The sequence below is a fragment of the Mesocricetus auratus genome, unplaced genomic scaffold (genome assembly GCF_017639785.1).
Source record: "Mesocricetus auratus isolate SY011 unplaced genomic scaffold, BCM_Maur_2.0 Super-Scaffold_100007, whole genome shotgun sequence".
Classification (NCBI taxonomy): Eukaryota; Metazoa; Chordata; class Mammalia; order Rodentia; family Cricetidae; genus Mesocricetus; species Mesocricetus auratus.
The window spans coordinates 5,893,147-5,919,186 of NW_024429191.1; the positions used below are offsets into that span (position 1 = coordinate 5,893,147).

General features: G+C 42.5%; 1 protein-coding gene across 2 annotated transcripts in view; it reads right to left on the reverse strand.

Moving 5' to 3' along the window:
* The window catches only part of Rbfox1 (RNA binding fox-1 homolog 1), a 2,068,553-nt gene that overhangs the window by 1,192,546 nt on the left and 849,967 nt on the right, over positions 1-26,040 (reverse strand). For both annotated transcript variants that reach the window (XM_040747948.1, XM_040747949.1), the window contains exon 4: positions 14,012-14,074. In XM_040747948.1, the coding sequence (XP_040603882.1) occupies positions 14,012-14,074 (63 nt within the window). The remainder of the gene's footprint in view (positions 1-14,011; positions 14,075-26,040) is intronic.

Genomic DNA, 26,040 nt, shown 5'->3' on the forward strand with positions numbered 1-26,040 from the left:
TTTCCTATTCCAGTCCTCAAAACTACATCCTACTTCACTTTGCCCCTTAACTTTCAGAGTATGAGGGAGTGACTGCTTTTTCAGGGTCAGTGTTGCAGGTGGGGTGTTGGGGTGCAATTTTCACATAATTTCAACTGGAGTATCTAGAAGATAAGGTAGTGCTATGAGAAACAAATCAGTTCTACATATGATTAGTAAATGGCCTGTGGCAGCTTTCAGTAAAACTTCCATAGGTTTGTGCAATGTATTTCTTAAGCCAAGTTATAACACTCATAAAACATGAATTTAAACACACATTATCTTCTTTAGTTGTTTTGTTAACATGGAGTGTCATGTAATGCAGGTTGTGCTCAAATCCCTATGTAGCCAAGGATGACTTGAACTCCTGATCTTCCTGCCCCTGCTTTTGAGTATTGGGATTACAAGCATATAACATCATAGCTGGGTTGTCTTCTTTTGTCTGTAAGGCAAGATCTTACTGTTTATACTACGTTTAGTTTGACCTTGAGGTATCTCTGTCTCATAAGTGATGGAATTAGAGACTTTTACCACAGTACCTGACTCTTAATTCATGGGTTTTAAAAATAAATGCAACACAGAAAACCAGATATGTTCTCATCTCTGACTTTTGCTTTCTTAATTTAAAATGATAGAAGATGTTCAGATGTGTACAATTGGCTGGCAAATGATCAAGGGATATTTAAAAAGAAACAAATCAAAATAAATGGCAACTGTTAGGAATAAAATAATGAAAGTATCATATGCAAAAGGAAAGTAGATTTAAACCATACAAGAGTGGCAGCAAAGGCAACAGTAGAAGGACTGAACACAGACCACTCAGGGATATTTTCAGTAAGAGCTTACTTGATGGGTTGGGCGCCCATGCCCACAAGTATAAGCAAGTTGGTGAGAGAAGGAAGTTGTATATCCTGTCCCATCATTCACCACATTTTACTTGCGATAGAGTCTATCTTTGAAGCTGTAGCTCCAGTGAGCCTCTGGTCTCTGTCCCTCCACAATGCTGAATTACAGGTGTGTGCTCCCATGCCTGGCCTTTACATGGGTTCTGGAATCTCAACTGAGATCCTCATGCCTGTGCAGCAAGTGCTCTTACCCACCAAGCTTATCTCCCATCCTTCAGTAAGATTTTAAATTACTTTCACAAACTATGAAGATGCCGCATTCTTGGGGAGATACAACCAATGCACTCACCATGTGCCTGGTGCACCTTGGGAAGACAGAGTCATGCTCAGCAAAGACTCTCTCTCTCTCTCTCTCTCTCTCTCTCTCTCTCTCTCTCGTGTGTGTGTGTGTGTGTGTGTGTGTGTGTGTGTGTGTGTGTGTGTGTGTAGGCATGTATGCCCTTTGGTGGATGCCTTGGCAAGTGTGTGGCTATCTGCATATATTCATGCATTTGTGAAAGCCAGTAGAGAACTTCAAGTGTTTCTCGGGACACAGTCTTTCTTGCTTTTTAAGACAAGATCTCTCACTTGTATCTGGAATTCACCAGTTTTGCTAGGCTGGCTGACCAGCTAGCTCCTACCTGTTCACCTAGCCAGAACTGAGTTTTCATGTTTTAGACACAGGTTCTGGGGAATCACACACAACCTCATGCTTATACAGCACTTCTCCAACTGAACTGCCTCCCTAGCCTTAACATAGGACTTATCTTTACATGTTATTTCAACACATATTAACTTTCATAAGCCAAGTCATGGTTTATGCTGACTTGGCCTTTAATAAATGTTCATTTCTAGAAATCATATAACTACCTAATACACGGCATTTTCTTACACACCTCCTCCTGCCAGCACTACTAAGATGGCCCTGAGGTGGTCAGGTATGTGCATGTATGTAGATACATGTATGCAGTGCACATGTGTGTATGGAGAAATGATGACAACACCTATTGTGAAAAAAATGTTTTATGAAGAGAACTGATGTCTAGAGAGGTGAAGTAACTTAACTACCATCACAGAGCTTGCTAAATCCCCACATTCAGATTTATTCCTGAATAAATTTTGCCTGCTAAGGTGGCTTATAATTGCTGATCAGCCTTTGTAATACCAGCTTGAAGAAGTCACATACTCTGAAACATTGTTCTTCACCTTTAGTCTTTGGTCTTTTTGGTGTCTTCCCATCATTTTTCCCTTAGTCACTCTCTAATGCCTTGCATGTTGACAGGTATGTGAAACCCTCTGTAAATGCAGGTGTATTGGATTCAAGTCACTCTGCTTTTTCTGTCACCACAAGTCTCTTCATAGTGCGTTCATCTGCATAGCTGCTGAGTCAAACTTTCATCTGCAAACCTTCAACTGGGTAGGCTGTCTTCCTCCCAGGCAGCCACACATTCACAGATTCTTCCTCGATCTTCCATTCACATCCAGCTAAACTAATTATTTTTCTGTTCCCTCACACCCCGTTGGTGTTACACAAACTGCTGAGATGGCCCCATCTCCTGCAGGCATCACTTGTATCTTTTCAGCAGCCTGTTTGACACAGTGACAGAACTATTAAGAATGTCAGCCCTCAATGTGTGAGAAACTTGGGTAAAACAAATGGTGTCATTCAAGGTAATATGGAAGACAACAGGGACAGCAGAAACGAAGTAGACCACCTTCAAGCTATTGGGAAGGGGGAATGGAAAGAGCCTTCTATCGTATCCCAGGGTACATACAAAAATAAAAATTCAAAAAAAACCCAAAATATTATGACTTGGTTAAGACTATAAAAATTCTGGTACAGTTAATTGGCTCAACATTTGAATTTTGGCCACATTAAATAAATGACAGAAAGGAGAATGACAGATGCATAATAAATATATAGAGATAGCCAAATGATTAATTGATTGATAGATGGCAGGTAGATGAAAAACAATAGATAGCTGAGAGACAATATAGATGATGGAGAGATTCTATATAGTAAACTATAGATGATGGAGATAGACATGGATAGATAAAAGGTGAATATATGTGAGTATATCAATGATAAGTACATATTTATATATATATACATTTGTGTGTGTTGATGAAACTTTCTGTTCTGCATGGCCCTGCAACTAATTAGCCCCAAATAAACACACAAAGACATGCTAATTTGTAAAACTGCCTGGTTGATGGCTTAGGCTTCTTATTGGCTAGCTCTCTCTTAATTATTAATCCATTTCTATACCCATTTCTATTAATCTATGTATTGCCAAGAGAATGTGGCTTATCCATAGTCCAGTATGTTATTCCTTCGGCAGTGTGACATTTCCTGGTGGATTCTCTCTCTTTCCTCTCCCCAGAGTTCTCCTCATCTGGTAGCTTCACCTATACTTCTTGCCTGGTTACTGACCAATCAGTGTTTTATTCATCAATCAATAAGGGAAACATATATACAGAAGAACATTCCCCATCGTGTGTGTGTGTGTGTGTGTGTATGATGTATTTAGATAGTTAGGTAGATACTACATAGATATGTTTCATTAATTTCATTGATAGGTACAACTTTATCTTCAACCGTTGTCCTTCTTGCCTCAAACTATTGTCATTCTTCCCTCAAAGACTGTCTCAATAACATCTCAACTATTTTCCTTGCTTAGACTATTCCTTCTCTCCAAGCCTTTTTCACCACAGTAATACTGTTGAAATTTAAGTATGAATATGTTCCTTGCCTTTTCATATTCCTTGATTATTAACTGTAACTAAGTCCAATGTGAAATCTCTACCATGATGGTTCCCTTCCCTGTAACTTCTCCTCAGTTCCACCCCTGATTCTCTTCCAGACTTCTGTTTCAAGAACACCTTTTCTGGTTTTCTTAAAACCATAAAACACCTTGTCTCTCCCCAAAGCCTATTTCTTAGAATGCCTACACTCAAGTATCACTATCTTGATGTCCATATTAAACTACCATACTTACAGCATCTTTGTGTGAGTTCCCTGAATATATAGTCATGTATCTGCATATGAGTATTTGTCTAATATCTATTTACTCTGACAGCCACATGTCCCACAAGTCTAGGAAACATGCTTCTTACTGTGTGTCTATGGAGAGTATCACGCCAGGCATAGGAGAACCTTCTACACCTATGTTGAATTAGTGAGACCTTAGGATTACCTACTCAAAATGTCCAGGCATCAACTACTATGGAGAAAAGCTGAGGGAGAACATCACAGGCCAAAGTGGAGAGACACTTCTGATTTATTGTCTTTGACTATTCCTGATCAAAGCTCTTAGGGAGGCCTAGAGGGTTTGATAAGCCCCACCAGTGCCTTTGAACTCAGCACTAGGAGGACAACTGTTAAGACTGCACTGCAGATGCATATAACTTCATAGGGGTCTTCACAGCCTCTTCAAAGCATTGTGCTTTGTGTGTGGATTGAATCTTAAGACAGGAATTGGAAACCATCTATGGCTCCCACTATGTAGTGACTGAACCATGTGCTTTTAATAAAAACTTCTCTCTTTTTATGTTTAATGAAATGTGATAAACATTTCAATTCTCTTCCTTCACAATTTTACACTAAATTATTTGGATATTAATAATAGTAATTTACATGTATGTGTGTATATATATTTACTTGTATATTACATACACAGCAACGTATATGGAGAGATATCTATATTCTAGTGCAGTGTACTTCAAACTCCTTGTTCTTTTTTTGCAAAGGACAGAAAAATACACAGTGGAAGTCTGTTTTAAAACTATATTAATCATCTACTTCATCTCCCTCTGAGAAGTGGAGTCATATATATAACCCAGGACAAGCCAAGAGCTTAGACAACATAATCCCAACTCCACAACCCACTAAAGCCCAAATTCATCATTAATGGCCATATCACATGACTTACAGCCATCAGTATTCAGTATTGGTGCAATTACATATTTAGAAAAAAAATTATAGATTGTGGACTCTAGATAATACTGCAGTTCAAATTCATCTCCATTGTCATCTTTGTCATCATCTCCACCATTATCGTCTTAGTCTCCATGATCATCTCCATCGTCACCTTCAAACCCACCATCATCTCCATCATCATCATGAACCACAACTATGAGGATTCCATGCAACCTCTCCATTTTCTATTTTCTTGTCCATACAACAGCAATTATGAGCAGAACACAGCCCACTAGGTCGTAATAAAGAAGAAGAAGAAGGAGGAGGAGGAGGAGAAGGAGGAGGAGGAGGAGGAGGAGGAGGAGGAGGAGGAGGAGGAGGAAGAAGAAGAAGAAGAAGAAGAAGAAGAAGAAGAAGAAGAAGAAGAAGAAGAAGAAGAAGAAGAAGAAGAAGAAGAAGAAGAAGAAGAAGAAGAAGAAGAAGAAGAAGAAGAAGAAGAAGAAGAAGAAGAAGAAGAAGTGAGGTGCTGCAGGGAACTAAACCTTTTGTTAACAGACATCCTTCTTATGAACCAAAAGAATTTACATCTAGTATAAACACACACACACACACACACACACACACACACACACACACTGTAGCCTAATACATACAGATAACAAAAGAAACTGGGACTAAGAAGGGTTAAGAAACAGGCTAGTGGGATAGTTCAGTTGATAGAGTATTTTTCTAACATGGATAAAGTCCTGGGTTCAACCCTAGTAGTGCACACAAATTAGGTGCTCTGAGGCACACCTATAACCCATACCCTTGGAAGATAGAGGCAGCAGGACTAGAAAATAAAGACTGTTTTTGGGTAGATAACAAGTTCAATGTCAGCTTTGGCCAATGACACTGTAGTTCAACTCGCCATTCTTTCACAAACAAACTAAACTCAGACATGGTACGCAGAAAGCCAATACTTGAGTTTCCATGTGTTTGTCTGAAAGTCAGCACTTGACCCTTGAGGACTGCTGCCTCCATTTTTAGAATCCAAATAAACTCATAGATAGGCCCTATTGGTCTACGCAGCCAAAATAATCACAGCTCACAGCTTATTTGACCTTGCAATGCCCAGCTCTGAAAATCCCCTGGCAGAATTTCCTGAAGCCATTATGGAAGTGTATGCTCTGTGAAGCTGTTTTGAGAGCACAGTGCATATAACAGCCTTCCCATATGAGAGTCCATGGCTATAACATTGACCTGGACTTCACAGGACACAAGTAGGCCCCTGAATACCGGAGACTACTTGCTATTGCCAAGGAGTAACAGGGAAATCAACCACAGATTCAAAGTGGAAGAGACACCTGTCTTAGAAGCAATGCCTATAGGGGACTGGGGAGGTAGCTCAGATAGCTGTGGAAGTAGGGGTTCAATTCCCAGCACTTATATAAAAGGCCAGTTATAGTGCAAGTATAGGAGATAGTGCAAGTGTAGAGATAGGAAAATCTTTGTGGAGCACCTTCAGTGTTTGGACATTAATCTATGATACAATAGTGGGTGATCTTTAGATGTGGTTTCTCTCTTTTTTGTGAGTTCCTTGAAGGTAAATTTTCAACAAAGTGCTTGCCTCAATTTTCTTAAGAGATGGGTAAGAGTCAAAAATGTCATAAGGTCAGCTTACATGAGTTGATTATGTACCTGAATCATCTACTTAAAAACTAGCTAGCAATACATAGCCAAGTTCACAAAGATTTATATCCTTAAACTACTTCAGTTAATCTTGAATATCAACTTGATAATATAGATGAGTGCAGAGACTAGCAAAGCACAGCCTGTGGTGTGTCTCGGGAGGGAGCGCGGTATTTCTATGCAAGAATAAGGACATGTACTAGGGAAGTGTGCTGTGAATGTTTGTGGCACCATCCCATAGGTTAAAGGATGCTGTGGGAGGATGGAAAGCTGAAAAATAGCAGGAACAGGTATAGAGGCATATATTCATTCATTCTGTCTCTGCTCTACATCGCATTCTCTTATTTTCTATCTCTGTGCATGTGTGTGCACACAGGCGTGTGTGTGTGTGTGTGTGTGTGTGTGTGTGTGCCACTGTGCGCATATGAAGGTCAGAGGACAACCACCTTTTGGGACTTAGTTCTCTCCCTTTACTGTGTAGGCTATGGGAATCTAAGTCAGGTCCTTAATCTTAGTAGCAAGTGTCTTTCTTACCCACTCCATCTCACCTGCCCAATTTACCTTTTTAAAGCAGGGTCTATTGGTCTACTGCTGCCCCTGAAGGTGAACGATTCTAAGTGATGGAAAAACATACTGGGACAAAATCTTAACTGCAGAAGCCTATAACAGCCTCAACTTTGTGCCATGGATTCGGATAGTGTTTACAAGTGGCTGCAGGACAGCCATAAGTGTAGAGTGAGTCAGTCACCCCAAAGCCTCATTTCCTCAGCATCTTCAGAGAATTGCTTGTGCATCAAGTTCAAAATCAGCAAAAAGAAGGTCAGTGAGAGCTTGGATTCTGAAAAGTTCGGAAATGCAAAGCTGAAGCACTTGGAGCAGAGCCCCAGGGAAAGAGAGCTCAGCTTTGCATGCAAGACATGGAGGTTCCCCAGCCTGAAGCCAGACCCACACCGGCTGAGATGAGCAATTACGTGCTCTGGCCATCTGCTTAGGGGTTGTGAAGGCAGCCATGTGTCCTCCTGCATGGACGCTGGGGAGGACACTGATCGCTAGTCAATCTGCTTGAAATTGCCTCCTATGATCGGTGGGTAATGACTCAGGTAGGTCATGGCCAGGGACGTTTCTGTTATTAATGTGTTAGCAGCTGTAAGTAGGCATTGATTCTGCAGGGCCTGCAGGTTTATGGAGTGGTGGGGAGAGTCTGCCCCTGTGAAGCACAAATGGTCATTGCTGAGGGAGGAGGCAACCCTGAGATGGCCATGTCCTTCAGGAAGCATGAGGGAGGCCTAGGGGGAAGGTCAGCTAGCTCTGAAAGGAGAAAACCAGGCCCTGATGAGGAGAGAAAGGACATGTATGTGTCAGGGAACCACCTTGGCCTTCTCCCACAGCTGAGATGAAGCTGCACACATCCTCAAGTTCATTGGCTTTGCACCACTCTAATAGCTACACAAGAGATGCAACTTAAAGAGAGAAAGGTCCGTTTTATGTTGCCATTCCTGAGGTCTTGGCCCACAGTCACTTGAATCCATTGTGATAAGCCTGTGTCAAGGCAGATTGTTATGGTGGGGAGGACATGAGGAAGAAAAACTTCTCACTTTACAGAAGCCCAAAAAGGAAGAGAGGAAGGGGCAGGATCAGGCAGTGCCCTCCTCCCAGGCAGCATTCTCTTCCTTGACTTCTGTATGCCGAGTTCCCATGATCTCCTAGAAGACCATTGCATCATGAACCTATCAGCAGCTCAACCCACTGTAGAGGTCAAAAGCTTCCCAAAAGCCAAACTGTGACTGTTGCTCCACTGAAAACCAAGTTTATGGGCTGTCAATATATGTGACAAGGAAGCCCATGGATTATTTAGTTTGCTTAGAAGTTTTACCTTACAATCCCATCATGGTTGAAAACCCTTCTTCTTCATGTCCATTCTTTGTAAAATCTCCTCAGTGTTCAGCAAGAATCCAACACTAAATTCCCTTAGCTATTTTAGAAGGAAGAAAGGAAGAGCTAGATGGAAGCATTGCCAGAATATGACTGTCAACACATCTCTGGGTCTTAGCAAGCTAGTATGTATCACAATAGAGTTCAGTAACTTTTTCAAGATAATTTCTTTTCTTTGACAAAGAAAGACTGAGATCTAATGAGAGTTAGCTACGCTGAGAGAGAAAAGAGCTCAGGGGAAAGCATTTTCTGTGCAAGCATAAGGATCTAAGATCAACTCCTTAGAAACCCACAGGAAAGTTGGATGTGGCAGTGACATCTGTAATCCCAGATGGTGGAGGCAGAGGCAGGTTTAGCCAAATCAAAAAGTCTCAAGTTTAGTGAGAGACCCTAGCTCAAATAATGAGGGGGGATGATAGAGGAAGACACATATGACTCCAACTCAAATGTGTGCACATATGAACATGTATACACACATGCCATACACATGCCAAAAGGCAAACAACTTGATAAACTCATAATCATCCATGTATGCACACATATGAACACATGCATACATATATCACATGGCAGGACAGGAGATTGTCTTTCAGTGATCCATGAGTTTCAGCCAGCAGTAAGACCAACTTTTGATATCCTTGGCTAAATAGCAAGTTCAAGTCCAACCTAGGCTAGCAACATCCGCCCCAAAGAATAGGAATTCTCTTAGTCATAGTAAATGGGAACCAATATTTGTTTCTCAATGTATGTGTCAAAGTCTGCACTTGCTTACCCTGAAGCTGAGGTATTAGCACTTTCATAGGCAAGAACACACAAGTAATTGTCTACCAGAGAGAAACTAGTATCATGTTTTAAAACAAGTCATCAAAAGCACAGAGGATTTTCCTGTTTGCTTTGGAGATTCTCAAAATTTCAAGAGATCTGTAACCTTCCACTATTAAAAAGTAGTCCTTGTTGTCATGACTTATTTACCAGCTTAACACTTGGTTGTGGTTTGGTCCTTTGCAATTTCCACAGATGCCTACAGGTGTACTGGTATTTTAAATAAACAACCAACAGTACCATGTTGAGTGGAAACATCAAGTGACCTTATCTTTAGATTAAGTGAAGGGATTTAGCAAAAATATTGAGCTGACATTTTCCCTTGGGTCCTCTGATTGGGAACTGATAAATGGTAAAGATAAACAGAAAGGTTGTACTTATCATCTGTGGCTGAGGATGCAGGACTGGCTTCCATTCTTGTAATTCTTCTAATGCAGTGAGTAGGAACAAAACACACAAATATTGATGTATTAAAACAGCAGAGAGCAGGAAGAGTACCTGTGTTGGATGGGTTATAGACCTATCCACTACATCTTCATGTCCAGGAGAAAAGAGGCTCATTTCAGCAGCCAGGCAGGACAAGGAGGGGCAGAGGATGGTCACTCGTTAATGATGTTACCCTTCAACCTCTACTGTGGCCTACTTTCTGCTCCCTGTTTATTTTTGGAAACCTAAGTGAGAAGGGTCTTAGTTAAAGACTACTGAGTTCTGATCCCTTCTTTGTATTAGTAAGCTGAAGACTAGTTAGTCTGATGTGATTCGAAGGGCCATGCAACTTGCAGATTCATTACCCAAGCCTAGCTTGCTTAATATTTTTAAAGGTTGGCATAGATTGTGAACAGTACTTAAGATACTAAATAGTACTAGGGAGATGGCTCTATTGGTAAAGCTCATGCCATGCAAGCATGAGGACCCGGGTTGGAAATCCCTGGTGCCTACATAAGAATCCAGGCATGATGACAAGCATCGGTACTCTGGTCGATGTGATCCCTGAATCTTGATGGCCAAATAGTTTAGTCACATTGGCTAGCTCCAGTTTAAATGAGAGACTCAGTAAGGTGGAAAGGAACAGAGAAAGTCACCTGATGTTGACCTCTGTCTTCTATACATACCGCTATGCCCTTCAAACACACAGACACAGACACAGACACAGACACACACACACACACACACACACACACACACCCCTCTCAGATGAAGCATGAGTAACAAGGCAGAGTTATAAGGGATAAAATGATGGAATTTAGTAACACAGACCATGAGGTGCCAGTTCAGGCCTTGCTACTCCCTAACACTGACCTTAAAATCTACTCCACTACAAGTCTGCTGTCTAAGCTAACTTTCACCTCGCTGTTACCAAATATCTGACAAGATGTGATTTAAAAAAGAAAGAATTCATTCCGGATGACTGTTTATAGACAATCACTTCTATATTCTTTTAGTTCATGCTTCTGTGCAAATGTCTGCTTAGCCCTCCTGAGACGCACTCTTCAGTTGCTTGACTGTTACGGGTAAGCTGAAAAGAAATATTAAGTTGGCTTTCAGGGTAGAAGTTTGATACCATGTCTACACTTTATGATGAGCAAGAATACAACCATTTACAAAAATTTCTGTGTAAGGAAGGCTGAGTGTTGTCTCAAACTAGACAGTAGGATTTAAGACCCACCATGGTGGAGAAGGCATGGAAGTGGGAACATATAGCATTTTGATCACATCTCAGTAGACCAGGAAACAAAGACAAAGAATTAAGGCTTGGCTATGTCCTCCAAAAATTACCTCCAATTAACCCACTTTGTTTAACTAAACTTGCACATTACAAAGGCACACACCTCCCAAAACAGCACACAGGCTGGGACTAAGTGTTAAAACATACAAGCCTGCCAGGGACGCTTACGTTTCAACCATGACACCTTCCTATTACTTTCTCTTCTTCCATACCTTCTTCTTTCCTGATGAAATTTATGCAAAATAGTTGCTTTTATTCCTGCTTCCCTCTGTTTTATTCTGTCTGGATTCGCAGACTAGCAAAGGTGCCACCTACCTCAGGTGGGTCTTCTCCCTTAGTTAATTCCACCCTCAAGGACACAGTCAGAGACCTCCTTTACAAATCTCCTGTGTACTTCTCCATCCAATCAAGTTGACAATCAAGAGAAGGAAACGTTAAAATAACTTTTCCCCGTTAATTAATTCATGGATTAATAACTGTGACACAGCACACATGAAAGCATTATCTGACAGGTGGGAGAGGTCAAGGAAACCTTCTGTTAGACATTAAATTTACAAGTTGTCGGAAATTGCTTTGAGGCCTAAGTTCAACCAATGAGCCTGCTAACACGCTTTTCCTGTGACATTGTGTTTAGCAAACACATCACCCAGGGATGTGAAAAGCCAGAAAATAGTCATTGGCTCATAGGAACTAGCTCTGTACACCATAAGCATTGGCCAGTTGTATTCAAAGAACTCAAATGCCACGGCTGGAAGAAGGAAACAGAAGTGATTTCTGAAGCAACTTCAAATCCTGAATTCATGTCAAGGTCAGTAAGCAAGTCAGGGATGCAGAGATCCAAGACAGAAAGATGCTGTCCCTGGGGAGATTCCAGAAGTTACTAGGGCAGTTTCCTAGCCAGCCATGGATCCTATGTTAGCACAGAAGAGCACCCGAGGGTGCAGCGTCAAGGGATACTCCCCAGGTGTGATACTAATTCAAACTCAATAGGACCTGGAATCACCATGGAGACAAATCTCTCTGGTCATATGTGTGAGGGAGTTTCTAGATTAGATTAACTGAAGTATGAAAAGCCACTCTAAATGTGAGTGACACCATTCCATGGACCAGGGTCACAGACTGAATAAGGAGAGAAAATAAGTAGAGCCCTGGCATCCATTATTGCTCTCCTCTTCCTGACCATGGCATCAACACAAGGAACTACCTTCTCTCTGGCCACCATGCCTTCCTAGCCATGATGCGCTGTAACTTCCTCTTGAACCAGAACAATCCAATCCTGGATTGAAGTTTCTAATACCACAAGCACTCTAGTCTCAAGGAAAGAAACGTAGATGAATAGCAGCTAGGTGCCAGTCCTCAGCCTCCCGTCTACAATGAGACATTTTTCCTGCCTCTTGCCCTTTTCAGTGTTCTTAGAAATTATCATCTGCTTGCTAGTATGTAGTATGGAACAGCAAATGAATACTTTCTTTCACTCATTAGACTGTGGCTGTAGGTAGGATATACCATCTCCATAGACAGATAAAGTGAGCTCTGTACTGATTATCTCAGGGACCACAGCCTCCCCTAGGTCCTCAGTACATGACTTGAACATGAGCTCATTTTTGAGAGGCAACAATTTGTATCATGTCCTTATCTCATGCTTGCTGTCCCAGCACACAAAGGGAACAGGAGAATGACTCCACTTGGAAAGAAGATAAAGTAATTGGCATGTTTAACTTCATACTCTATAGCTCTGAACACACTAATACCAAATAGCTCCCCCTCCTTTCTACTTGCAAAACCTCTCACAGTTTTGAGGAAATACTGAAAGAAAACTTCAAATGCATGACAAGATAGATGTGGCAGCTAGGGAATAGAGATGGAAGCTCCTTTATGATTAGAAACAAAAGCCTGGCTCTAATCCCCTGTGTGATACAAGCTTTAGCTGATCAGGGCAACACAGAGTCATTCTGCTGGAGTAAAGAGCTACCACTGTTAGCTGCTTGCTTCTTCTTGGCTCCTCCTCCTCTATATTTGCATATGCAAATTCCACAGCAAGAATAGCAGCCAGGCAATTCTACCCCAGGGCAAAAGTGTCCCCAAATTCTTACCAGTCCAGCTCCACCTGCTCACTCCAACATGGGTGATGATTCATGAACTATTTGAACTATGTTAGCCTCTATCACTCTGGGAAGCATGATATGCTAAGTAATTCCAAAGCCTGTGAGAGAAACCACAGCTAGAAAGACAAATAGTTCCTTATGTTATCCTTCTGAAACTTGGATAGTTTTGACGCTTTCCTTAAATGATAACAATTTTATACCCAAAATGGGCTATTATTCAGCAGAACTACTGCGGAGGAAAACCCAAGTCAGATTTAATAGGGTCCTAGCCTCTGGTGCTAGTGGATATTAAAAAAAAGATGTGGGGAAATTGGAAAAAAATACTGCTAGCCTCACCAAAACTGAGTTCTTATGTGCAATGGCAAAGAGAGACAGTGGGAAAATAACCAATGTGTAAAACAACAAATGAAATTTCCAAAACATTACCCTGTATCTTAAAATACAGACTTTCTTCTACAGAAGTTTTGTAGATGTGGTCATATGTTCTGACTCTAAAAGAATGAAATGGAGTTGTCTTTAAAAGTCTCTGGAGTTACACAGTCACCAGCAGATCTGTATGCTGGGCTTTCTTTCTACATCGCAGGGTCACTTGAGCAGAGAAGAGTGACACATTCTCCCCTTATGAGCAGACCATAGGAAACAGAAGGAAACAAAGTGCATTTGTCATGAACTATCCATTTCTCCCAGAGGAGGCTAACCCACTGGCATGCACATCTTGCCCCAAATTCACTGGGGGACTAGGAGGCAGAGCTGGGAGGATGCTCTACATAGCAAGCTCCATTCTTCACTCTGAATCCAACACAGCAATGCCATATGGAGAGATCAGGCACACAGCAAGGTTTCTTTGGGAACTGTTGGGCATGCAGAAGACAGTCTGCTAGAAAAGAGACCAAAGATACAGATGCATTTATACAGTGAAGAGGGTTGCACTTACTGAATGCTGAGCTTGATCAAGAGAACCGCAAGTCCCACTTTCATGAGGTCCTTGATCAGTTTCCTAGAGAAGAAAAGAGGAGACATGAGAAAGAGGATCCATGTGTATGTCCTGGGTTTGCATGCATTGCTGTTATCCTATGCATGCCACTTCAGTTATACTAGCACTAGTTGCTTCTAAAACAGATCCTGACTGTATTATAAAATTTCTATGGTGAAGACAATAAGAAAACAAAGAATAAGTTCTTCAACATGTGTGTTAAATCTTTTCATCCTACGTAAGGTGTGATTATTTTGTCTGTTTCAGGAAAGGCCACTGGACTCAGAGTGTGAGTGAATATATTCTATAAAGACTGGAATATAATCACGAAATCTGGAAACATTCTCTGCTCTGCTGCTCTCTTACAGTGTGATTTCTAGGTCCCACAAGGTCATAGGGAAGTATGAGTAGTTGATATTCAGGGCTAATGTTATAGATTTCACAAATGGGGCTAAATTCAATGAAGTAAGTTCTAAATTTCCTTTTAATTCTGAGCCTACAGTGGACATTTATGGGGGCCAATTGTAAGATGGTCAGATGTTTAGAAGGAGTGATGATCTAGGAGTGTAGCTCCATGGTTGTTCACTTGCTTAATGTGCATTGAAAAAGAGGGTCACTTCCAAATAAGAATGATCAGGATTCACTAACAGACTTAGAATTCTTCCAGGGTACCCTAGAGCAGGTTGGCTATGACCTGTTTCTTCCTTTGAGACGAAACAGAAGTGCCGGAAGCAGAACTTGTTTTCAGGGTTCTGGAATCCTGATTCAGGGATTACTCAATTACTAGGAAACAGTGTCACGATTTGCAGGCAGACTCAGAAGTTCATAGGTTTCAGACTTAATTTTAAACATTTTCAGACACATTAAGAAATATACCATTTTCTATATGTGCTTATACATGTGATGGAAACAGGTATAGAAAATGTTCTAATTTGGTGAATTCATGAGTGTTGGTAAATTAGAGTGTTCAAGATCATCGGGTGGTTTTAAACTGTTGGGAAGAAAGGAGAAATGTAGAGATACCTGAGAATATACAGAACTCTGAAGTGATAGGGTGGGTAGCCTCTTTTGCTTTATGTTTTTATTTCGGTAACATCTTTTAGTCACTGTAAAATCTTGAGAACCAATGAACAAATGTCTACTTATCACCAATCCACCCATCTATCCACTCACCTACACATATACATACCCACCCACTCTTCTACTTACTTATCCATCTATCCATGTACTATTATAACTCCATGAACTTACCTACCATCCAACCCTCATCCATCCACTTATCAACCCATAGGATATTCCTCCATCTGTCTGTCTTCTATCCATCTACATATATATACCTCTCCACCCCAACAAACATGAATCTGTCCAAGCTTCCATCCATGCATGTATCTATATGTTCACCCACCCATACTCCCTTCCATTTGTTTATACTACTTATCTATCCAACTACCCACTCATTCACTCATCCATCGACTTACTAGTCCTCCATATGCCTAACTGCTCACTGCCCCCATTCAACCTTGAATCTATCTTTATATTCATATTCAATCACGCAACAACACACCCACCCACCAATCCATTCATTCACTCATCTACTCAATGCTCCAATCCATCTACCCACCCCACACACATCCATTCCATCTATTCATATCATCTGACCACCCAGTCACACACCACACACTTGCTCACATACACACACAGACACACAGACACACACACACGTACATAGATGTGTGTGTAACCTACTCATCCCCCACTTATTTGTCTACCCACCATGTGTATCCATTCACTCACTCTCCCAATGCATGCATGCATACATACATACATACATACATCTACTCACACACTCTCCACCTATACATCCATGCATCTATTCATTGCTGCATCCCTCTGTCCATCCACCCATTCTTACTCACACGCCACCCAATCATTCACAAAGGTATTACTGTTTATCTCCCCGACCCCCTGCTGCCCCTGCTGCCACTGAGCAGTTAAGAATACTTATTGCTCTTGTGGAGGACCCTCACTCAGTTCCTAGAACACATGTAGTGGCTTATATCACCCCTAACTTGAGTTCGAATTATGCAATGCCCTAACCTGACCTCTGTGGGCACCAGGCAAGCACACAGCCCATATTCATACTTGTAGGCAAAGCAGTCATATACATAGAATAACTAAATCTAAAAAGAAAATTTTAAAGAAAATAACTTGGCAGGAAGCTGAAGTAAAAAGTGACTTGGGGAACATGGTCCTGGAAGAACAGTTAAGACGGTTCAGAAATGAACAACCAACTCCCAACATTCTTTGAACTAAGTAGGAAGACAGTCTGTTTTCTAGGAAGAATGGAACATTTGTGACTTCCAGCTCCCTGTGCAAATTTATATGCATCCTCCTACTTATTAAAATCAATTGTCTCCTATAGTCAGTCTCAAGCTTCCCATATGTCCCCACCTTCTTGCCATTTCCTCTGTCCTGTAGTGTGCTTATTCACCCTAACAACTAGCTCTATCCAACTACCAAAAAGATATAAAGCTTCTTTCCTCTTCTGACCCTTTGATCACATCTTTCTGAGCTGCTGCCATCTGGCCCAATATGAACTCATTCTTTATTGGCCATCTAACCATGTTCTGTGGAGATTCCACTGACTCTTTATACTATAGAAAATCTCTAGGAGGTCACTGTGGCTTCTTACATGTTCCTTTATCAGAATATGATTGCATAATCCTTCTAACCCTTTGTGGATTTGAGCCACTTACAGCTGGAAAACTGAGGCAGGGTTTAATTGTACACCATAGCTTTGTCATCTGGCCCAGCGCCCAGGCACTTAGCAGCTGTTCACCATATTGTATAGTCTAAAAAGCAATTCCTCATTGACCCAAAGCATTACAGCACCAAGGAAGAAAAGTGACCTCCATTCCAGGAAAAGGTTTCTTCTGAGCGTCATGGCCTCCTTTTGTGTTCTGGTGTATGGTACCCAGGTAACCACAATTAATTTTATGTCTACATATGCCTGCTGCCTACACCTCACTGTCAGTTTTAAAATTCAACCTGAAGTTAAAATTAATCTTGCATTTCTTCTTTTTGCTAATAAGAATGTTTCCAGTCCTCTGGGTAGGATACTATATAAAAACAAGGGCAGAGTCTATTGCAATGAGGTGAGACTAGAAATGGTCATTTACAAAGACACAGACAGCACAAAGAAACAAGATGATCTCAATAGTTCCAGTGGAAAGATTGTGTGTGTGTGTGTGTGTGTGTGTGTGTGTGTGTGTGTGTGTGTATAGATGCAGGTATATGTGCATGCATGTATGCATGTAGAGGCCAGAGGCCAACCTCAGGTGTCATTCCTCAGCTGCCCTCTACTTGGTTTGGTTTTTGGAGACAGGTTATCTGTATTGGCCTGGAGCTTACCAATTTGACTAGGATAACTGGCCAGGAAGTCCGGGGGATTCACCTGTTTCCACCTCACCCATGCAGAAATTACAAGCCCATGCCACAATGCCCAGCTTTCTATGTGGGTTCCAGTAACAAAGCTTAAGTCCTCATGCTTGCACAACAGACACTTTCCCCATTCAACTGTTTCCATAGCCCTGCTTTATTAACTAATGATTTTGCACACTCCCTAAAGAGTAGTGAACATCCAGGGAGAACCTTAAGTATCAGAGGAGCTGGCTGGATTTTCATCCTATTGAGACTGCAGCAGGGATAATGAGCTAATGTGAGGAAAGCTTGAAACACTCACCAGGCATACTGGAGGTGAATGCACATTCATGCATTAGTCACTCCTCCTCAGCACTCTGTCCAAATGTGAAGACAAAGCAGAGGCATGATTACTTCCAAGACACTGGTGTTGGTGACCCCTGTGCTGCCAGTAGGTGCTTTAATGTCTAACAGGGCTGCTTCCTATAATGGTTTCGCTTTCACAGAATCTGCTAGCCACTGTCTCTCAGATGCAGAGGTGCTGCAAGGGTATTTCCTACTGTCTCCAGGCTTGCCCCCCAGTCCTGTACAGTGCAGCCTGGCAATCCTCACAAAACATGGAGACATTACTGCATCATTTATCAATCACGTATTGCTTTATTCCACATTATTTTATAACATGGATTTAGACCTTGCATAATATACCCCTGGACCTCCAGCCTTAGGTATTTATTTATCTGAGAAGACTTGCTCCCATTTTTATGCATCCATTAATTCTGGAAGAGACTTCACCTGTCACAGGAAGGTCACACATGCCTTGACTTTGACCTGGAGTGCTGGTCACACCTAATCAGCTCCCACATGTCACTACCTCCTTATGGAAACACCCTGCGCAGTGGCCTCAAGAGCCCATTATCTTTCCTTCATAGTACATTGCAAGCTTTCATTTTACATTTAATTTTAAAAGCATGCCTGTCCACCACTGTGCAAGCTGAATGATAGCAAGGGCAGCGTGGTTTCTATACACAATCTCAGTCCTTGCTCTGATGAGAATGTCAAAGATATGAGGGGCATTTGCCAGCATTCACCCAAGGAGAGAAAGCCAGAATAACAAAGAAGACAAGGAAAGGTAGAGGGAAAGATGGGCTTAGTCACCAGAGACAGTAGGTCTCTTTGTGTGAGTGTGTGCATGTGTAATGTGCATGTGTGTGGGGGGGTACATAGTACATGTGAACGAGCATGTATAGACCAGAGGTCAATTACGAGCACTGTTCCTCAGAGTACTGTCAGCCTTGGTGGCTGTTTGTTTGTTTGGAGTCGTGGTCTCTCACTGTTCTGGAACAGTCTAGTTCAACCAGGCTAGCTGAGAAATACACCCCAGGGAGATGCCTGTATCTATTTCTCCAGTACTGAGATTGCAAGTGTGCAATCCCACAGCCACTATTTTACATAGGTTCTGGGTAGCAAACTCAGGTCTCCATGCTTACAGTTTAGTCTCCTTGGTCCTGAGATGGCTCATCTAAATTATCAACTCGATTGGACTGAGAAACTACAAGGCACTTCTGCCCATGCCCTTGACACATGTAATAATGAGATCACAAAGGCTCTGACCTAATGAATGGGTTAGTCCTTGATAGATTCATAATTTGTGGCATAATTTGGAGGTGTTAAAAAGTGGGATGTAGGACCCAGTGGTGAAGAAGATAACTGGAGGCTGTGTTGGTGGCCAAATCTTGCCCTGGCCTCACGCTGCATGCCTTTTCCTTTACTTCTTATATTTAAGGGCAAAGTTCTTCTACTGTGCACTACCACCACCGCCATACTCCACTATGCCACACCTCACAGCCCAGATCTACCACACACAACCACCACCACCATACTCCACTATGCCACACCTCGCAGCCCAGAGCTACCACACACAACCACCACCACCATACTCCACCTCACAGTGGGCCCAGAGTCTGTACCAGTAATCAGTCCATTCTGATGTTTTGTTCAGGTTTTGGTCACAGTGACTCAATTCATCTTGTGTCACTGTAACCAAAATACTTGACAGAAACAACTCAAAGGAGAAAGGATTTATTTTGGCTCAAGTTTCTCAGTGGCCCATCCTTGCTTGGTGGAGAAGGAACAGCAGTGAAACCCAGTCCTTGATGAGGAAGTGTCAGACTGTCTTAGTCTCAAGATTGTAACTAATGGTGACACCTTGACTCTGTTATTCAGGGATGAGCTAAGCAGGGCTAGAATCGGGACAAAGCAAGTCTCATTTTTCTCCCAGGAATTTGGACAGTATTAGTAATTTTATTCAATTTCTACAACAGATAACTCAAAAATCTTGAGGTCACTGTTCCCTGTCATTCCTGAAAAAAAGGTAAAGAAGAGTCATTCGGACCCAGAGCTACAAGCAGAAGCAAAAAGAGGAGCACGAGGAGTGTGGGAGCAGGCTGTCTTACTGTCCCATCAGTGTCCCCACTCTCAGGGGTCAGAGCCACCTCCCACCTTTGGTGCTGACCCTCCCTCCAATCCTATAGAAACACAAAGGCACTACATACATGGCCAAATGTTTGAGGGCAGCCAGAAACTGCACAAGATTCTTTACATATTCAGCATTCAGATAAACTAACAGGTCTTTGAGCACAGCAACGATATTCTAGGTGATCCTTCTCCATGCTTCACAGCAGCTGTGGTTTACACTGGGGTGTGCGCAAGTGAACTGTTGGGAATGCACCAGAAGCTGCACCAACAGGAAGTCACAAAGCACTCCCACCCTGCGGTTTATGATGGGCATCTGGTGATGGATGAGCCTGAATTCTGACGAGATCAGCACTGAACAGATCTGGGAAGGGAGAAAGGTACTTCAGCATCATTAGAATGGTAGCCAAGCACCCTTAGAATGACGCCCAGCATGCTTAGCATGGAGCTGAGACAAGGAAAGCTCATGACTCCCAGACACATAACAGGAGGCCGCTTCCCAGGGAAACCAGCATACTGTGACCGTCTGACCTGCTGAAGCCAACTGTGTGATCACCTGTGCAAAGCTGTGTGATCAGAGTGCCCTGAACTTCAGACTCAGACCCAAGGTATCACTTTCCTATGGATTGTTTTCTAAAAGGAATCATGGGCAAGAGAAGGTGAGGGTTTGTGTGACTTGGGCAGTCTGTAGGGACACTGGTAGTGGGACCAGGACTTATCCCCAGTGCTTGAACTGGCTTTTTGGAGCTCATTCTCTTTGGAGGGATACCTTGTTCTGCCTAGAGATAGTGGGGAGGAGGGCCTTGGTCCTGTCTTAAAGTGATGTACCAGATTTTGTTGACTCCCATGGGAAGCCTTATCTTCTCTGATGAGTGGAGGGAGTAAGGTGGGGGTGATGTGGGGGAGCAGGAGGAAGGGAGGGAGTGGGAAATGGGATTGGTTTGTAAAATGGAAATGACTGTTTTTAAAATAAAATAAATATTTAAAAAAGAAGCCTTTCCCACTACTGCATCCAAGCATTGCACAGTGTCAGGCAGCATTAGGATGGCTTTGGACTTGGCAAGTTGACCTCTTTCAATCAACTCTCAAGACTTTCCCATAACCCCACACAGCTGCATGCTGTAGACTGAGTGTGTCCCAAGGAGTTGTTCTCCTCTGATTTTTATTTGCTGAAGCTAAAAACAAAACCCAAAAGCCAATTGTTCTAAACAAAACCAGAATGCCCACACTGCCCCATGTCACCTGCACGTCAAAATCTCCTCTCACTGATCCTGCCCTGTATCCCTCTGTCTGGTGGATACACAGTTCAATTTCACATCTTCAGGGATCTCTTGATGAACCCAAACACATAAGAGCTCCATCACCTTACTCAGAAACCAAAAAAATCTCAAAGTTATTTCCATTACAAATATCCATCTCCATGTTTCTTTCCTCAGGAATCAGAAGCACCTAAATCCCCAGGATGTGTCTGGGAAGGAACTGACTCAGGTAGCAATGTGCTTGGAAGTTCTGAGTTTGATTGCAGAACTCATGTAAAGCTGGATACAACGGTGCTCACTTGTGATCACAGGGCTGGGAAGAGAGAGACACAGAACTCTCTGGGACTCACTAGCCAGTCAGCCTTGCTCATCTGATGCATTCCAGGACAGTGAGAACCCATCTCAAAAATAACAAAAAAAAGCTGTATGACTACAGAGAAGAAACAGTATCTAATATTGACCTCTGTCAGGCACACACACATGTTCTTATGTGAACTTCCCACACATGAAAAGTGCTAAACCCTGCCTCAAAGAACAAAATAGAGGGGACACTTGAGCACAGTACCCAAAATCTATCTCAGGTTCCTACATGCATGCCCACACTCATGCATACACACTTTCTCATAAACAAACACACATGTGGCTACATACATACACCACACACACACACACACACACACTCACGCACACACGCACGCATGTGTGTGCGAGCTCCTCACGTTGTTTTGCAGTACTCTTGAGTGACATCATTGCAAGGTATTGGACAGACGGTCTCACAATTTCCCCATGCAATGATCCTTGAGCTAGCTGCATAGCATCTCTGAGCTGCAGTTTCCACTCATGTAAGAGTCAACACAAGGGTTCCACAACATGACTACCTGGTGATGCTGCCGAATATGTGGTCATCCGGCATGCACCCAAATAAATCAAGAGCTATATCATCTCCTTCGAGTCCTTCCAAAAAACAAGATGTGTGTGTGTGTGTGTGTGTGCGCGCATGTGTTCATATATGAGCAGTTGTGTGTGTGTGCACACATGCGGAGGCCAGCAGTGAACGTTGGAAGTCATTCTCTAGTGTTATCGATCTTGCTTTTTGAGATAGAGCCTCACATACTGACCTGGGGTTCACAAATTCAGCCAGGTTGACTAGCCAGTGAACCCCAGGAATCCTCCTCTTTCCACTTCTCAATTACTGGAATTAAAAAGGTGCAGACAACACCTGGATTTTTGATGTGGGTTTGTGAGGATCCAGCTCTGGGCTCCAAGCCGCATTGCAAGAACATTGCAAGCAGAGCCACTCCCAAATCAGTAAATTAAGTTTTAATGTGACAAGACCATGTTAGTTGCCAACACAACACCTAGCAGATACTAGGTGCTCAGGAAAATTTTCTGAAAATTGAAAGCCCACTGGAGACCTTTCTTACTGATATAATACCACTGTAGCTGCTAGCTCAAGGTGAATTTGACTTGTAGTTCTGTTTCAATGCAATAAACATCAATTAGTTTGTCTGTTGCATTTAATACAGTGGTGCTCACTTACTTAATAGGAGCATAGTACTCTCTCTAGATGCTCAGTAGGAAGGTTGCCCCCAGTTTACTTTCTAAGAAAGCAAACCCCCACCCAAAGCTCTAGGGACCCCAGAGGCTGGCAATATTACACCCCATGTGCACCCCACTCTGAGCCTCATATTGGCATGTTTAATTTCCTGTCTTGGCCTTACAGGAGATTTCCACTGTTTGGGCTGTAGGGTATGTCCTGATTAAAAAGAATCCTACCAATTACAGTTTGGCATGAGTCGCTTGTCACACATTCTCTGCCACCAGCCTCATCTTCCCTGTCAGCAATGAGAGTTTGCAGTGTCTAACTGTAAATGAAAACCCAAGGGGTGAGTTTGGGTCCCCAGATCCTGGGCCATGCCAGATCTTTTAATTTGCACTGTCTGTCAAAAGGATGTAGTTGTGTGCATACTCCAAAGAATTCCTTGGACTGAATTCAAGCCCAGAAAGAACTAAGGTATAAAAGCCATCTCTGAGAAACTGTATTTGAACCCACCAGAGATGACAGGGTTTGCAGAAGGCAACCGCCCTTTTTAGTCAGCTCCGTAAGTCCCACTACAAAAAGGGAGTTGAACTCCAGGGAAATTTCAAGACATCTTGATATTATTTTTCTATCAGGAACATGAGAGAGAACTCTGATTCAAAGGAAGTTACCAAAACACTATGAAAGAAAATATACACACAAGTTCTGATTATTTCAGTGTCTGTAAAATTAAAACCTTCTGGGGATGGGGTGGAGGATGAGATATGTGGTTTAGTCTAGGAAGTAAAGTGTAGGTTGTTTCCTTTAATCGGAGAAGTATCATGGCTCAGCTCTGGCAATGCGTAGAAATGCTCATCCAGGGCTCCTAAGAGAGACGCATGATACACCAGAGAAGTGGAATGAGCCAAGATCTCTGGATCAGATTGGGAACATAGGGGGAGGGGAGAAGGAACCAGGAAAAAGAGAGGGGGACAAGGAGAGGGGAGAAGAAGGTATGGGGGAGCAGGAAGGCTGAGTTGAGGTAAGAACAGAGGAGAGCAGGATGAGATACCATAATAGATGGAGTCAATATAGGCTTGAGGAGAGAGCTGACACTAGTGAGATCTCCAGAAATCTACAAGGATAATACCAACCAGCAAACTAAGCAATAGTGGAGAGACTACATTAATAGCCCCTCCTTGATGATAAGGTTGATGGCTAGCTTATATGCCATCCTAGAACCTTCATCCAGTGACTGATGGAGGAAGAGACCCACAGATAAACACTGAATTGAACTCCTGGAACCCAGTGATAGAGATGGAGGAGTGATGAGCAAAAGAGTCAAGACCGTGCTGGTGAACCCACAAAGACAGCTGACCAGACAAGGGGGGAGCTCTTGAATCCCAGACTGATGGCTGAAAGGACCACAGGGGACTGATTCACACTCCATGAATGTAGTGTCAGTGAGGAGGTCTCAGAAATCTCTGGGGCCTTGGGTAGTAGATCAGTGCTTACCATGGAGTATGAATCAACTTTGAGAGCCCATTCCAAATAGAGGGATGCTCTCTCAGCCTAGACACATGTGGAAGGGCCTAGGTCCTGCCTTGGATGAAATGACAGACTCTGGAGATCCCCCCCAAGGAGGGCCTCACCCTCCCTGGGGAATGGTGTGGGGATTGGGTGGAGGGCTGGGGGTGGTGGTGGAGGGACAAGGCAGGAGGGGTGGGAGAGGGAGCTAGGCTTGACATGTGAAGCATTCATGTTTCTAATTTAAATAAAAACATATATTGAGGGGAAAAAAAGAAAAAAGAAATGCTCATCCAGTCGAAGAGTGTTACTTGGGAAGGACAGCTGAGCAAAGGTAACTCAGTAACCAAGATGACAAAACCTCTGGTGTGCTCTGTGCCTCCTGTCTGCTTTTCACTTGCTTATATTATGTATGCACACATATTTTCATCTCTGTATTTACACATATGTGAGCAAGTACATTTGAAAACACATGTGATCACATGAGAGCCCAAGGTTGCTGTCATACTCCTTCCTCAATTGCTTTCCACTTTTTTTTTACTTTTTCTTTTTCTTTTGCATAGGGACCCTCACCTAATCTCAAGCTTGCTGATTGAATTAGACTGTTTGGCCAATGAGCCCCAGGGATTCCACTGTCTCTGCTCCTCAGCACTGGGATTGCAGACATACACCACCTTCCTGACTTTTATCTGGTTCTGGGGTTTGAATTTGTGTCCTTATGCCTCCACAGTGAGTATTTCACTGACTGAGTTATCTTTCCAGCTCCCCACATACCTGTCTGTCTAAGACTGATGGTTGTTATCCAACTCAAAAGTGATTGGCTAAAGATTCTACTTTTAGGCTCAAGAGAAACTCGACAGCATCGACCAAAGAAACTGCTACTTTAGCTGATCTAAGCTCCATAGGTTTCTTTGACTATTGACATCTATGGAATAAGTCATCTAGGTAAGAATATATCAGAGCTAGGCAGAAAGGCTGTTCCAGTTCCTACAACTATGCCCACTAAATATATATATATATATATATATATATATATATATATCAGGGCAGAAGACTAGGGATTTAGAGGTTTCCTTCACCCAACATAGACATTGGTTTGTAAATAAAGTTTTATTGGGAAATGGGCATTCATTATGACAGTTTCCCTGCTACAACATCATATACTCTGTACCCCACTGTTCAACAACACCCTCCACATAGCTATTTGTAAACAGTGTCTGTCAAACTCATGTATGGAGGTTTAGATAGATTCACACACAGATTCCCAAGAACTTACCAGGTGGGCCCAAACTTTTGACAGCACTACACAAAACTGTCTTCTACAAAGTCATATTCAGGAAGCATACAATCAGTTTTTCATAACAAAAGTCCTAACCATCAACCAAAGAATGGGCAAGTAAAATGTGGAGCATTCACACAACGGAGTATTACTCAGATGTTAGAAACAATGCTAACATGAAATTTGCAGGGACGCAACTAGAAGACAAACATTACAGGTGGATATTAGCTGTTAAGTAAAAGATAGAATCCAAGAACTAGAGAAGCTAAGGAGGGCTCAAGGGGGGGAAATTCTTGGATCTTCATGGGAAGGGAAGAGTTTGTGGGTAAGCTGGGGATGGGTGGGGATCAGGTGAGGGAAGTGGAGGAGAGAGTACTAGAAGAGATTACTGGAAAGAGGGCGTTTCATGGTGAAGTAGAAAGCTAGTGCAATGGAAACTCCCAGGAATCTACGAAGGTGCCTCCAGCTAAGAGTCTTTGTAACAGTTGATACATAGCCTGAACTGACCATTTCC